The sequence below is a fragment of the Mercenaria mercenaria genome, chromosome 12, assembly GCF_021730395.1.
Source record: "Mercenaria mercenaria strain notata chromosome 12, MADL_Memer_1, whole genome shotgun sequence".
Taxonomy (NCBI): Eukaryota; Metazoa; Mollusca; class Bivalvia; order Venerida; family Veneridae; genus Mercenaria; species Mercenaria mercenaria.
In genome coordinates, this window is record NC_069372.1 from 42,883,109 (window position 1) to 42,897,996 (window position 14,888).

General features: G+C 34.5%; 1 protein-coding gene across 1 annotated transcript in view; it reads right to left on the reverse strand.

The window, feature by feature from the left end:
- The window catches only part of LOC123534377 (tetratricopeptide repeat protein 28-like), a 122,141-nt gene extending 107,580 nt beyond the window's left edge, over positions 1-14,561 (reverse strand). Inside the window, exons 1-2 of the mRNA XM_045316603.2 lie at positions 14,305-14,561; positions 341-643 (exon numbers count right to left, since the gene is read on the reverse strand). Of these exons, the coding sequence (XP_045172538.2) occupies positions 341-643; positions 14,305-14,355 (354 nt within the window). The 5' untranslated portion in view covers positions 14,356-14,561. The remainder of the gene's footprint in view (positions 1-340; positions 644-14,304) is intronic.
- Positions 14,562-14,888: the final 327 nt, after the last annotated feature.

The window sequence follows — 14,888 nt, forward strand, 5'->3', positions numbered from 1 at the left end:
ATATAAGTACAATGGTATACCATATATTCCCCAATTAATGCTCTCCTAAATATAGGTCAAAAGTGACTATGAATGTGCATTGATTGTTAAAATTCATTCATTAGAAGTTGGTAAGTTACTAGTCTATATCTATTATAAACGTTTTTTTTTTTGATAAGTGCCTTATTAACCCTCCCTCAACTCACAATTTGCAAAATGTAACACCCCAAGGGGCATTAATAAGAGAATATACGGTAACATATATCATAAATTTGTAAGAAATATTAAAATGATGGATATTCTTTGCACTCTTGTAGATGCAGCCTGCTTCGTGGTCTCTTTTGCTGACATAGAAACCTACCTTAGCCCATTTCGGGTTCAATTCTCTTGACTTTCTGGCATCGAGAAGGCTTTTCTGGAACTGCTGTGTCTTTGCAAAAGCTGCTGATCTGTTTGTGTAGAGAATATGATTTGCTGGATCGAGAGAAATAGCTTCTGTGTAGGCTTGTATAGCTCCACGGTAATCTCCACGGTTCACAGCCTCGCTGCTCTCCCTTACCTTCTGTAGGAAGAGGGCCTGGCTGTGGGCCGAAACCCCAGAATGAACTTGAACTTGTGTGTGACTTGCTGTCGATCCTGACGATGACTGGCGGGAATAGTCAGGCTGCAATTATCAATGAAATTAATTAATATACCTTCATAATTATGCTTACAAAATACATGAAAACAAAATATGTAAAGTGGATGTCTCAGCTGCAGCTAGCTTATCAGTAACTGTTAAGGTAGTTCTGCACATCTGAATAAAAAGAATTTCTACAATGTATAATTTAATTTTATATTGATTTTTCAAAACTTCAAAATATACTTAGCACATCTGAATAAAAAGAATTTCTACAATGTATAATTTATATTTATTTATTTGTTGGATTTTAAGTCACACCGACACAATGTAGGTCATATGGCGACTTTCCAGCTTTAACGGTGGAGGAAGACCCCAGGTGCCCCTTCAGACATTATTTCAGGCCCGAGCGGGCACCTGGGTAGAACCACCGACCTTCCGCAAGCCAGCTGGATGGCTTCCTCACATGAAAGATTCTATGTCCCCGGCGGGGATTCGAACCCACAGCGATGAGGGGCAAGTGATTTGAAGTCAGCGACTCTAACCACTTGGCCACGGAGGCCCCACAATGTATAATTTAATTTTATATTGATTTTTCAAAACTTCAAAATATACTTAGAAAATTCGGCATATAAAAAGGAATTGGGTCGTGTACTTGATTCTTTGCAACTGATCTGAAAAATTTGGACCTCACAAAAGTTTTCATAATGTGTGAAAATTATAATCCTGATAACATTTGCATGAATAGAAATTGTTCTACAAAGTACATTTTAATGAAACTTGTTAAAGTCATAAATGAGCATGTGATCTACAATATGGTAAAATAAAATGTATAGGTCTGTGTTCTTGTTGTTGTTTTTTTTTGTGGGGTTTAACATCGCGAACGACACAATTACAGGTCATATGGAGACTTTTCAGCATTTGATGGTGGAGGAAGACCCCAGGTGCCCCTCTGTGCATTATTTCATAACGGGCGGGCACCCGAGTTGAACCATCAACCTTACATAAGCCAGCTAGATAGTCTTGTTTTTGAGATATTTGTCAATGATTAAAGAGATCTGCACATTACAGGCTGATTTTAAGTCATTATAGTGTCAAACAATTCAATATCATATTTTATCTTTAGAAGGATATAGTTACATTCTTGTTTTAATATATTTAGTCAAAGACTGTCATTAATTCATAAAACGATTTTCATTTCCGTATACCGAGTCAAGCTTTTATTCTACCTTTTATTAAATAAAATAAGGAAATTCTCATAACAGGATATTTTTTCTAGACATGATGTTTATCTCAAGATTAAAATGTTTTCTACATGTCGATGATGGAAAAAAAAACAAGTCGTAGCTGCTTTATCATGGTTACAAATCACCAGTTTGTAATTCGTAAATATAAAAATCATCTTAACGATACAACTTTTTTTCTGCTCCATTACTTTCACCTACTTATACATGGCAATAAAAGTCATTCGGAATGGTGTTAATATCTATATTACTATTATCCAGGTTGCTTTTGGCAATATTGCTTTTTCATAAACTATCGGTCCATAAAAAAATATTTAAATACGATGAACCAGTTTACAACAACGGGATGACTGTTGATCCAAATTTTTTTGCCCCTTAAAAATTGTAAAAATTAAGTAAACAAATTCAAAATAACGTAAAATCTAATAAAACATCAAACAAAGCTAATAATTGTGTACTTTGTGATCGAGTTAACTATGACAAAGTAGAACTGAACTTGCACAACAATAATTACCACAGCTAAAAACATACGATAATGATAGTAAATAAAAACCGCATCACCTGCAGGTGCCAACGCTTGTCAGTATTATCTGTAAGTATTGACCTAGCACTCGTTAATCTCTGCCAATATTTTCAGGCATGTTCGTTATTGTATGCAATATTTGTATCCTGAAAATATCTACATTAATTAAAATAACCGATTCAGTGAATCAATGGCATGGTGGCGTAGTGGTAAGCTCTCTGACTTCTATGCACGTTACCATGGTTTTGAATTCAGTTCAGACTATATTTTTTTTTATCAAATGTAATGTAATTGTGTCGATACTACTTTTACTCTTACAATATTTTATGAACATGATATTTTTTATAGAGTACTGACTCCAGTTCCATGAACTGTAATTACAAGGCTTGAAGCAACAGTGGGAACTAGGAGGGACACTTGAATTAAATACGACCATACAGGGCTATGAGTTATCCTTAGTTAGCAAAGTCTTCTACCATATATCAAAACAGTAAAATATGTTTAATAAATCATCATATATTGCTACAGATACCATCAAAACCAAGAAAATATATTCTTCTCCGTGCCATATCTCATTTTTATGGTGTAACTTTACAAAATTTCAACAACTTGTCATCTGAACTACCCGTAATAGGATTTTTTGTTTAAACATATCATTTTCTCCTCATTGTCAGAGATATAATAACAATTAAAACTGCTTAATACATATAAAAGCAACTGTCAGTTTATTATGAAATATTTTTGAAGCTACTATTTTAAAAGCTGGAAACTGACACTTGGCTATAGCATAATACAATTTACTGAAGAATTAGATATCTCCACTTGTCACTTTTATTTATGTGTCATGATGAGGGGAGAGAAGTGGTCCGTTTCCTTAGGTTGTCTTTCAAAATTTTGGAGCTGTACCGAGGGCAAGTGTGAGACTGGCATGCCATAAACTGGTCTCCGAACTTCAACTTGTCTTGACTTCCTTTTCTTTGTTCCAATATGAGAGTTACAATGTCCCTTTTGTTAGTTAGATCTTGTTATCTTGTTATCTACACAGGGATAGGACCTACATAGGAAAAGGCCTATATAAGACCCCCACCCCCACTCCACTTTAGAGTCAAATAGAGGGATTACTTTTTTCCTGATTGTTTGAACTACAGGTGTTCGGTAGAGCAATTCTTGTTGTAGGAATTTCTATTGCTTGTTTTCATATTACATGTACATTGTATATGTCTTTTTTCATAAATGAACCTTGTTATATGTACCATTTCTTAACACCATTTCTAAGGTGAAGGCCATCAGCTGTGTACAGATCTTGTCAATATCAACTGCTGGCTTCGTATCAGGGACATTAACATTTGCACAATGTTCATGTACACAACAAACATAAACAAACAATCAAAATGTTTCGCTTATCTTTCACACATGACATTCAATGATCCAATCATTAATAATTTTTTGAAAACGACAGTGAAGCGATGATCAACCTTAGCGATCATTCAAATATTGACAAAATTCCACCGTTTCCCTAGAAGATACCTGTAAATTATTTTGCACTGTTGAATCACGACTTAAAATAAGACATGTGAATAGAAGAAAGGTTCACGTACAACATCTACTTAGTTGTTTAAATAATTGAAATACCTCAAGATGATGAAAATCACAGTTGCCGAAAAAGGAACTGTTAGTGCAGGGCCTCATTATATATGTCCTTCGCAATTATCTCAAAAGAGACTGATTTTAAATGTAGTGAAAATATGATTTTGACAACAATAAGGTGATTATTGCAGTTGCCTATTATAATATGACACAGGTTTTTGTTCTAAAATTACTCTAGAGTTTCTAGGAAATATGAAGAGAGCTTACTATAATAAGTTAAGGGAAGTGCACTGTTCAATCTGACTGAAGTACTTGATCTTCTAAACGAAGATCTGAGAACGACCCATTCACATACGTCTTCTGTATATTTTGGATTTCCAGTATTGCGATTTTTATTTTAACCAATCAGACGACTTGTTCGAATGCCAAAGAGTAAGAAAAATATGCGGTTATTTCAGGGCTCGAACCCGGGACCCCTCGCTTACAAAGCAAGTGGCCTACCGACTGAGCTAACCGGTCATCTGACACAATACGACATCAGAATTGTAAATATTAAAAGTCAAGGCTACAGGTAGATTTGCAAAATGTTGTAAGCTAGGCTCTGATTGGCTAGCGAAAGGGTCGTCAGAACGAGGCCATGAATAGGTCGTTCTCAGATTCTATGCGTAGCGTAATAGGATACGTACTTTAGTCAGATTGGTGCATTGTTTGTTCTGAGTGCAGACAGTTCCTGTAAAAGGATGTAAAAAAATAATAACTTGTATGTTTTTGCAACTTACTTGTTTTCATGACTCAGTTTAACCTGCTTTGTATGTTTTCACTACTCAAATATTCCCAGTCTGACTGTACTGGCTCCCGTAACCATATATGGCCCAAAACAAAAAGTGCACCTCTGCCCATAGGTATACATTTATAACCTACCCATAACAGAGTTAAGAAAATGCTGAATTCTTTATTTTATAATCTGACAGGGCAAAAGCTTAAATGAGTGTCATCCAGCTGGAAGCAGAAGGAGGGTGGTTCAACATGTGGTGTCCACATCAATTAAATACTTCACAGAGGTGCAACTGGAGTCTTCGACCAACACCAGAAGGTGGAAAGTCACAATATGACCTTTAATTTTGTTCTCAGAAGCTAATGTGATCTATTTACTACTGCAGAAACTTAGGATTTGTTAATATTTCATATCCTATATTAGCTTAAAATATCTTATCATATTTCGTATTTTATAAACATATTTCTTTGGTTTTGTTTTGGGTTTAACGTAGCACCGACACATTATTATAGGTCATATGGTGACTTTCCAGCTTTGATGGTGGAGGAAGACCCCCATTGGTGCCCCTCTGTGCATTATTTCATCACGAGCGGGCACCTGGGTAGAACCACTGACCTTTCGTAAGCCAGCTGGATGTCTTCCTCACATGAAGAATTCAATGCTCCGTCGAGTGAGGCTCGAAGCCACATCTGTAAGGGGCAAGTGATTTGAAGTCATCTATCTTAACCACTCAGCCATGGAGGCCCAATCACTTCAATTTTTTACTAGAACAATTTCTTTCTGTAAAACTTTATTCAATATTATCATATACGACAATGCTCCAAAGTGAGCCCCATACATTAACGGAAGAAGAAAAAGAAGTATGAGTAATGTTCAACATCTTCAAATATAAGACATTAATTTAGTCAGTTCATTATAATATATTCTAATCTGACTCATTAATATTTCATTTAGCATTTGCTAAAAATAAAGAGGTATTTTAACAACAATGTAATTTTTAACTTTTGACAAATGAGCAAGCAATATTACATTTATATATTTTTTTCAATTTCACAGGCTATATATTCAACCTGGCGTATTTTCAAATATTTTTGTCATAATCTACTTAAACGATCAATATGAAGGATGGGACTAAAAGTTTGCGAACAATAAGAAATTGTTTTATAAACACAAAAGTCACAAGTAACTTACTGCCAGGTTAGATAATAATGTAGGTATTTACTTATAGTTAATAGGATTATTTGCTCTTATATTTTGATCAATAAAGTCACTTGCAAAATAACTTTGTTAACAGGCTGAAATTCTTTTGTTATTTGAAGACATATTTAAAACATATTTGAAATAATTTCAATTTATGACTTACATGTACAGTTAAAAAGATACATTACCTGAGTGCTGTAGCTTGATAAATATTATTAAAGACACTTGTTTGGTTGTTATTGTAATTTCTGCTGTTATTGTTTTTATGGGGAGTGGGGCGGGAGTTCATAAGTTCATTTCTTTTTCAAAACTATATTTCAGTGAATGAGTGATATGCAGCATACAATTAATAAACAAGAATGCTGGTGAAATTCTTACACATCTGAGCCGTGCCATGAGAAAACCAACATAGTCTGGTCAGGATCCATGCTGTTCGCTAACAGGTTCTCTAATTGCAGTTGACCTTGAAAGCGAACAGCATGGATCCTGACCAGACTGTGCGGATGCGCAGGCTGGTCTGGATCCATGCTGGTCGCAAACCCACTATGTTGGTTTTCTCATGGCACAGCTCATATCAACTTTTTCTCTACAGAAAACATGACAACTTCTCCACAAATGACTTTAGGCATGGTGTTTTTTGGTCAAAACACATTACGATGGGGAACACTGCTTCGCTTGGGTAACAAACATGTGACCTCTTGCCAGACTGTATTATCATTCCTGATCTTTCCTTATACATGTAGCTGACAGGATTAGTATCTATAGGCCAATGTTTTTTTTTCAAGTTTCGGGGCATGGTGGCGGAGCCTGTAAGGAGGGTAAAATTGTGCGGTATTAAACCACTAAAATATAGGAAAAACAAGTTGTTGTGATAAAAGCAATATTTTTCATAAATATGCTACACTAAAAAAGAAAATGATTTAAAAGCACAATTTGTCTCATGTTTTAAATGGTTCATGTACGTATATACAGTTTACATAATCATGTACATCTAGAAAGGGTTTTTTTGGTTGAGATAATTTTATGAAAAAAAAATTTTTTTTGGTGGAGAATTTTTTTCAGAAATAGGGGGAAAACATATTTTTTGGACAGGGGAATGGGGCTAAATTTCGGCCCCAAAAATGGCTAAAAAAATCACTGTAGGCACACAAACACATCTAATGTATTCCTTAAACTAGATTAGTCCCCATAGATTAATGGTGCCCCCACTCTTATCAATGTAATGCATATTTTGGACTAAGTCAAAGGCCATAACTCTGGTCTGGCTGTGTGAGATCCCAATTAAAACACCAGGTGCACAAATTCACAATACTGAATAACAATCCTTTGACGTTTGATGACTATAGGTGAAATATGTTTTGAGATTTGCATAACACAAATCTGGACAGACTTACAGACACACAGACAAGAGCTAAATGCTCCCCCAAAAATTTTAGATGGGGGGGGGAAAGAGTTCTATCAGCTAACATAATAATATATTGCATCATAATGGAGAGATAATTTAAAGTAAAAAAACAAGAGCTGTCACAGGAGACAGCGCACTCAACTATTTCAATGCTGGATAGTGAAACTGGGCACATCTGATAGCTTGAGTCTGTGTCAAAATTATTAAGTAATAAGAGAGGTAAAAATATTAGTCACAGTATCAAAACACTATATAAGTATAAGACAAGCAAAAATGGGGTATACATGTAATTCATAAAATATTGGTGCAAGAGTTATGCACCTTGTGTCATATGATGTGGGTGATGTGGAATAACTACTTCAAGTTAGAATCAAATGCATTTTGTAATAACTGAGATGTAGTGAAAATGTATCAAAATTAACCTTCAATTCTAAGTAAAAGGGGGCATAATTCATGAAACAAGAGCACCGCCTTGCGGGTGCTGACGCTCATCTGATTTTTTTTGTATAATAGAAATATTGTCCTACCCATGATTTTCTAAGTCTAAAAAGGGCCATCACTCTTGCAAAAAGCAGGATAGAGTTATGTTTCTTGATGTACAGTGTCCACTTATGATGGTGAAAAACTGTTGCAAGTTTTAAAGCAATAGCTTTGATAGTTTATGAGAAAAGTTGACTTAAACATAATATTCAACCAAGAAAATGATTTTTCTAAGTCCAAAAAGGGCAATAATTATTGCAAAAAGCAGGATGGAGTTATGTTGCTTGCTGTACAGGGTCTTATGATGGTGAACAAGAGTTGCAAGTTTTAAAGCAATAGCTTCGATAGTTTAAGAGAAAAAGTTGACCTAAACATAAAACTTAACCAAGAAATCTGATATTTTCTAAGTCCAAAAGGGGCCATAAATCTTGCAAAAAGCAGGATGGAGTTATGTTTCTTGCTGTACAGGGTCAGCTTATGATGTGAACAAGTGTTGCAAGTTTTAAAGGAATGGGCTTTGATAGTTTAGGATAAAAGCTGACCTAAACATAAAATTTAAAACCAAGAAAACAGATTTCCTAAGTAAAAAAAGGGGGCAATAATTCTTGAAAAAAAGCAAGATGGAGTTATGTTTCTTGATGTACAGGGTCTGCTTATGATGGTGAACAAGTATTCCAAGTTTCAAAGCAATAGCTTTGATAGTTTAGGAGAAAAGTTGACCTAAACATAAAACTTAACCAAGAAATCTGATATTTTCTAAGTACAAAAGGGGCCATAAATCTTGCAAAAAGCAAGATGGAGTTTATGTTTCTTGCTATAACAGGGTCAGCTTATGATGGTGAACAAGTATTCCAAGTTTCAAAGCAATAGCTTTGATAGTTTAGGAGAAAAGCTGACCTAAACATAAAACTTAACCAGGCAACGCCGACGCCGACGCCGACACCGACGCCGACGCCAACGCCGACAACCGCTCAAAAAATCAGATGAGCTAAAAATGGTGCCAGAGTTATGCACCATGGTCATAAGATGTGGGTGATAACTGATAAGGTGTAAAAAAACATTTTAAGTTTGAATCAAATCCATTTAGCAATTACTGAGATAAAGTGAAAGTGTATCGAATTCTAGGTAAAAAGGGGGGGGGGGATAATTCGTGAAATATTGGGGTGAGAGTTATGGCTCTTAAAATAAAGCCATATGATGTGGGTGATGATGAGGAATAACTATTTTAAGTTTAAAGCAAATCCATCAAGTAATTACAGAGATAATGAGGAAAAAGAAAAAGTGTAAAAAAACTTTAACCAAGGTGGGGACACAGAAAGATGCCGCTGAAACCGGGGTGAGTAGGACAGCTCTCCATATACATGACTACTATTTCGTATAGTGGCAAGCTAAAAAACGTTTGTGAAAAACTGAAACATGTATGAAGAAAGGAAAGGAAATAAAATTCTTTTATCTTTGCATGATCAATAAATTTAAATGAACCTTTATCAGCCGATCTGTTCGTATTCATAACTTATTCAAGTGAGATTTTGTCAAACAATATGTGTTTCTTGTTACGCACACTATTGCAACTGTAATAAATGTAGACCAGAGATTTTTGACTAAAGCTTTTAACCATTGAGGATTCTTGCCAATTGAAATTCCATGTTCAATTTCAAGTATGTTTGAAAAAGGTAATAATTCCATAAACTAATTTGCACATTGTAATTACTTCTTAATTATTATGCAGTAAAAGATGACCTGACAAAAGTTTTTGCCACATTTCATTTTGACTTTTAATTGCCTTCTTATATTTCAACAAAACAAACCTGTATTCTCTATGGTTGTTGACATTTCCATTTACGTTTCCATTTACGTATATGGACTGGTTTAGCACACTGAACTGGCTCACGAATATAAAACTACAGAAGTGCTGTATGTAAGCTCGGCTATTTTGAATACGGCGTATCTGAGGAAACTCGAGCTTTTTTTTTTTGGATTTAACGTCGCACCGACACATGATAGGTCATATGGCGACTTTCCAGCTTTTAATGGTGGAGGAAGACCCCAGGTGCCCCTCCGTGCATTATTTTATCACGAGCGGGCACCTGGGTAGAACCACCGACCTTCCGTAAGCAAGCTGGATGGCTTCCTCACATGAAGAATTCAATGCCCCGAGTGAGGCTCGAACCCACATCGATGAGGGGCAAGTGATTTGAAGTCAGCGATGAAACTAGAGCTATCACAGGAATGATTAATACCACCGATGTGGATGATGATGCTGGGCAACAGTTTTGAGTCAAATCCATTCAGTTATAACAGCTAGAGATAGAGTGACAGTGCATAAAAAAGTTAATCTGAAATTCAAAGTTAAAACATGGCATAATTTGTGAAATATTTCAGCCAAAGTTATAGACTATCTGTCATGTGATGTTGGTGACGAGTTTGACAATACGGAAACTATCTTAAATTGAAATCAAATCCATTTAGTAAACTAATAATAGCTAGAGATAGAGTGAAAGTGCATCAAAACTTTAAACTGAAATTCTAAGTAAAAGGGGTATAATTCATTCATGAGGTATTGGTGCCAGAGTTATGGACCTTAATATGTGTCATGTGATGCAGGTGACGACCTGCGGAACAACTATTTAAAGTTTGAATCAAAGCCATTTAGCAATAACACAAATGAACAGAGTTAGAGTAAAAATGTATCAAAACCTTAACCTGAAATTCTAAGCAATAAAGGGACATAATTCATGATATATTGGTGCAAAAATTACTGTTACTGATGTTACTGACATAATGAATCAAACAACTATTTCAAGTTTGAGTAATAACAAAAAATAAAATGAAAGTGCATCACTTAAACTTTAACCATGGTGCAGAAGCAGACACCAGGGGGAGAAGGATATAGCTTGCAATCCATTTACTTTAAGTAGGTGAGCTAATGTGTACAGGTCAGGTAATGCATGACAAATCGAAAATAGACAGATTTCTTTTCTGTCAAGTCCTTCAAATGCTTAAAAAACGCCTTTCTTCACATGAAAATTTATTGGCATATAATAAAAGTATTCATATCACTTCACACTGGCATATTTGACTGACATAGGAAGACATGATGTTTTAATATCCCTTTTCAAATTACAGTCAGTTTTTTTCTTCATGATCTATAGATAAAATACTCAGTCTCTCATATGACTTAATTCAGTTATCGTACTAATGGGGTTTTTTAAAACATCTTTTTTATATCGTATGCAATTTGCATTTGCTTATGGCCTCAGTAATACATTCATCCTTTTCATGACTAAAAAGCTGACAAAACACTTCATATTCATGATTTATGCATGCATGAATAAAATTTATATCCCTTGAAATTCTTACCTGGGCAATGTTTACTTGCGTCTACTTGTACAGCAATAAGAAGTGGTTTTATGATAAGGTAATTTTGTAAATACGTAAAGGTACTAGAATTTACCTAAAATGAAGTGTGTAAGAAGCTATATCATAGGTTTTTATCTACGTTCTTTGTTTGTCCACAATAACTTGAAACTGATGAATACAATTTAAACTGATACAGTACAATTATAAGGATAAAATGAGATTTTACGAATTAACACCTTTCAAAACGTATTGCCGCCATAAACTTATGAGCTTTTATCAAAATGAGAAAAGTTTCTTTGTAAATCACTTTTGATTAGTTTTGGACTTAATCTATACTTGAAACCATTGAATTGACCCATTTCGTTTTTAGTATAACTTCACCTTACCAGTAATTCACTAAAATTTTTAGGAGTTACATGTTTTAAAAAAAAAACAAGTAAAAGCTATTGTAGATTCTTATATAAATTACCTGTTTTTTTGGTTTTTTTCAAGATGATTTTACTTGAGATAACATTTTGTAATAATTTGTAATTGCACCTTAATTATAGAAAGTTACCTGGAGGCTACAAAGTCAAAAATAACAAAAATATTTTGTTCTTATTAAGTCAAAGTAAATAAAGTAGCCAAAAGCAATTTCATACTATTACGAAATATTGGAAATATTACTTCGTTAATCTGTCCAATAGACATAGATAAAAATATGTAACATATTTCACATAGACAGGCTGATTACTTCAGTGTATGCTGTTTTCTAAAACTTTTTATGTAATTTAAAACCCTTACCGTGCTAAATTTCCATAATGAACTTGTCCATCTTTCAATTTGGATAGTACTATTAACTGTTAAATGGGGAGCTAAATACCAAAAAGATACTAACTGAATGGCTAACAGTGCAGATCTTGATGTGCAGGCTGATCATGATCTACACTGGTCACAAAGGCTGAGTCAATCGTGCCCAGCATGATTAAAAATTAAGGTTAACAAAAAAACTTTCAAACCCCCACCTTACTAAAACATTTGATTCAATGCTGAATTTTTCTGAATGCTGAATTATGTTCTGAATCTGAGTAAATGTAATAACTATGTTTTAAAATCTTGCAATCGTATCAATTTGACTATGAGGCGGCAATAAAGATATCTATCTATATCTATCTATCTCTAATTGTTTGTTATGGTTGTTTTATAATTTATAAATGTATACAAGGATAGGGCCTATATACATCCGTAATTCACGTAATTCACGTCATGTAGCTGGACCACATTAAGACTTGCCACTAGACTGATAATACTAGAAGGAAAGGAAAATGTGACAGGCATGAAAAATTACAAACACATTTTAACGTTTCTAAGGAAAACTTACAAGATGTAAAGCGCACCATAAACATGCTAAAATCAATAGTACAAATAATTGATTTTTTCAGTAACCACATTACACTAACAGGTGTGCCAGAAATAATTGTTTTATATTTGGTCATGGTTCATTAAACAATCAGATGACAAACGAGATATAAACAATAATTAAAACTTGTGACTAATAGGAAATACATTTCATGCATAATTCGTACCTGCACGAAATGCAGAGTTCCTCTGTACTTCCTTGTGTTTAATTTTCTAACAGTCTATTTATATTAATTTTCAAAGAAAATCAATCAAAGAAAATGTTCAATTTTTTTTACTTTCAATATGTATTATATAATATTGTAAAAATTTGTGTTAATAAACATTATTAAATATTAAATCTGAGCTTATATACCAGTATCAAACATGTGGCTAGGGCTACTGAACCGCTATGTTTTTTATTATGTCCAGTACTCAAAGCTGACACTTTATCATTAGGCTACTGCGAATGAGCAGCCCATTGGGTGAGCTGCTTTACTTGTATGGTAAATATTAATATTTTAAGTCTGAAATATTTTCTTGCCTAAGAAAAATAAGAAACAGATTGCCATTTTTTTTTTCTTCTACAGTAGGGGCCACTGATAAATTTATAGTTAGATCTCTCCCAATCAGGAAATTTCTTTCAAATCATGCACTTTTCCCCTAAAATTGACTTTATAGATCTACCTGGAGTTTTAAGTACCTTTGCCCAAGTACAGAGCAAGCTTTTCCCCAAATAACAGGTTTAAATCCCTTACCCTAGACATGTACCTCTTCGTAGAAAAACCTAATTGTAAAAAGGATATGTACATTATCTATTCATTTCTAAAAGCTCGTCAATGTATAGTTGCCTTGTTCCAATCTGCTGTCAAAAATTTGCAAGGCATCTTTACCTTTAAACTAGGTTTTGTTTGTTTGTTTGGGGTTTAATGCCGTTTTTCAACAATATTTCAGTCATGTAACACCCGGGGCAGTTAACCCAACCAGTATTCCTTGATTCTGTAGCCTGGTGAGTGGTGAGTACAAACCTGTTCTGCAAGTTACTGCCAACTTCCCCACATGAATCAGAGGTGGAGGATGAATAATTTCAGACCTAATATCTTTTATCAAATCGTCAAGGAGAACATACCCTCTGCCCAGGGATCAAACTCTTGAGTCCGCAATCTGTAAACCAAACGCTCTCCCTACTCAGCTAAGCAAGCAGACTATTTTAAACTAGGTACATGTTCGTGTCTCGTACAAGTAACCGACAGTGTCCATTTGTTAGGATGGCTTATTTTTTTAAAGAACTGATATTTTAAAGCTTCTCACCAGCCCTTTTATTTTGGGGCAGTGGCTAGAAAAAGTCAAAACCTATATAGACTTTGTGGTGCAGACAGAAAACTAAAATATACCCCTGTAGATATACAGATGTGTGTTTTTACATATAGACAGAAAGAACAACGGAGCAATACCACAGTGCTGAATTCTACTATAATGCTCCAAATGGTAAATGAAAAATGACCCAATATAAAAAGAATTATAGAGGGTCATTTATATTACCATTGGACAATAGAAGAATTCAGGCCTGCAAACTAACATCATGGTAACAGTAAATGGCTCTGGTGTATTTTATACCGATTACTTCGACTTGCCTTAACAAAACAAACATCACGGAAGAAAAAACAGATCTGCACCTTTGCGTGGCTATGTCACTGTGCCCTAAATCATGAAATGCTTGTCTTTTTTTTATAAATCTAATACATGGAACCTTACCCTTTCTGATCTTTCTGATTGGCGTTTCTTATTTGAGGTCTCTGTTGACATTTTTAAACTCTAAATCCAAAACCATCATTCTGATAAAATCCCAAAGAATGAAAGCACAAACTGTAATCCAAGTAGATCTACTACTGCTGTACAGTAAATTATCAAATTTTATTGTTATTTTGAATCTGACAAGCTTATGTCGCCATTTTCATTTAGACAAATTACATTATTTTGTACTGAACATAAATCAATAAGTTTTTAAACACTAAAATCCCAAAATCTTCGAACATGAAGTTCAACCACTTAATTCCATTTTTACCACTTCATTCGTTAATCCCGCTGCGCGTGAACCACGTGTGTACATTGTGAATACTTTTTACAACGAAATTGTTGTGAAGTTTACCTGTAAATGGAACCAAACCTTCTACAAAGGGAAACCTAATCGTACAAATCTCGCGTGAAAACAACAACTGCTATTATTAATAATTTAATCAATTAAACTATCGCATCGCTAACATGCAACATTGCTGACCTGTTCTGAAGCAAAGCAATCCACGCATTCCACGTGCAACGTGTGCGTCACTTCCCGGTTT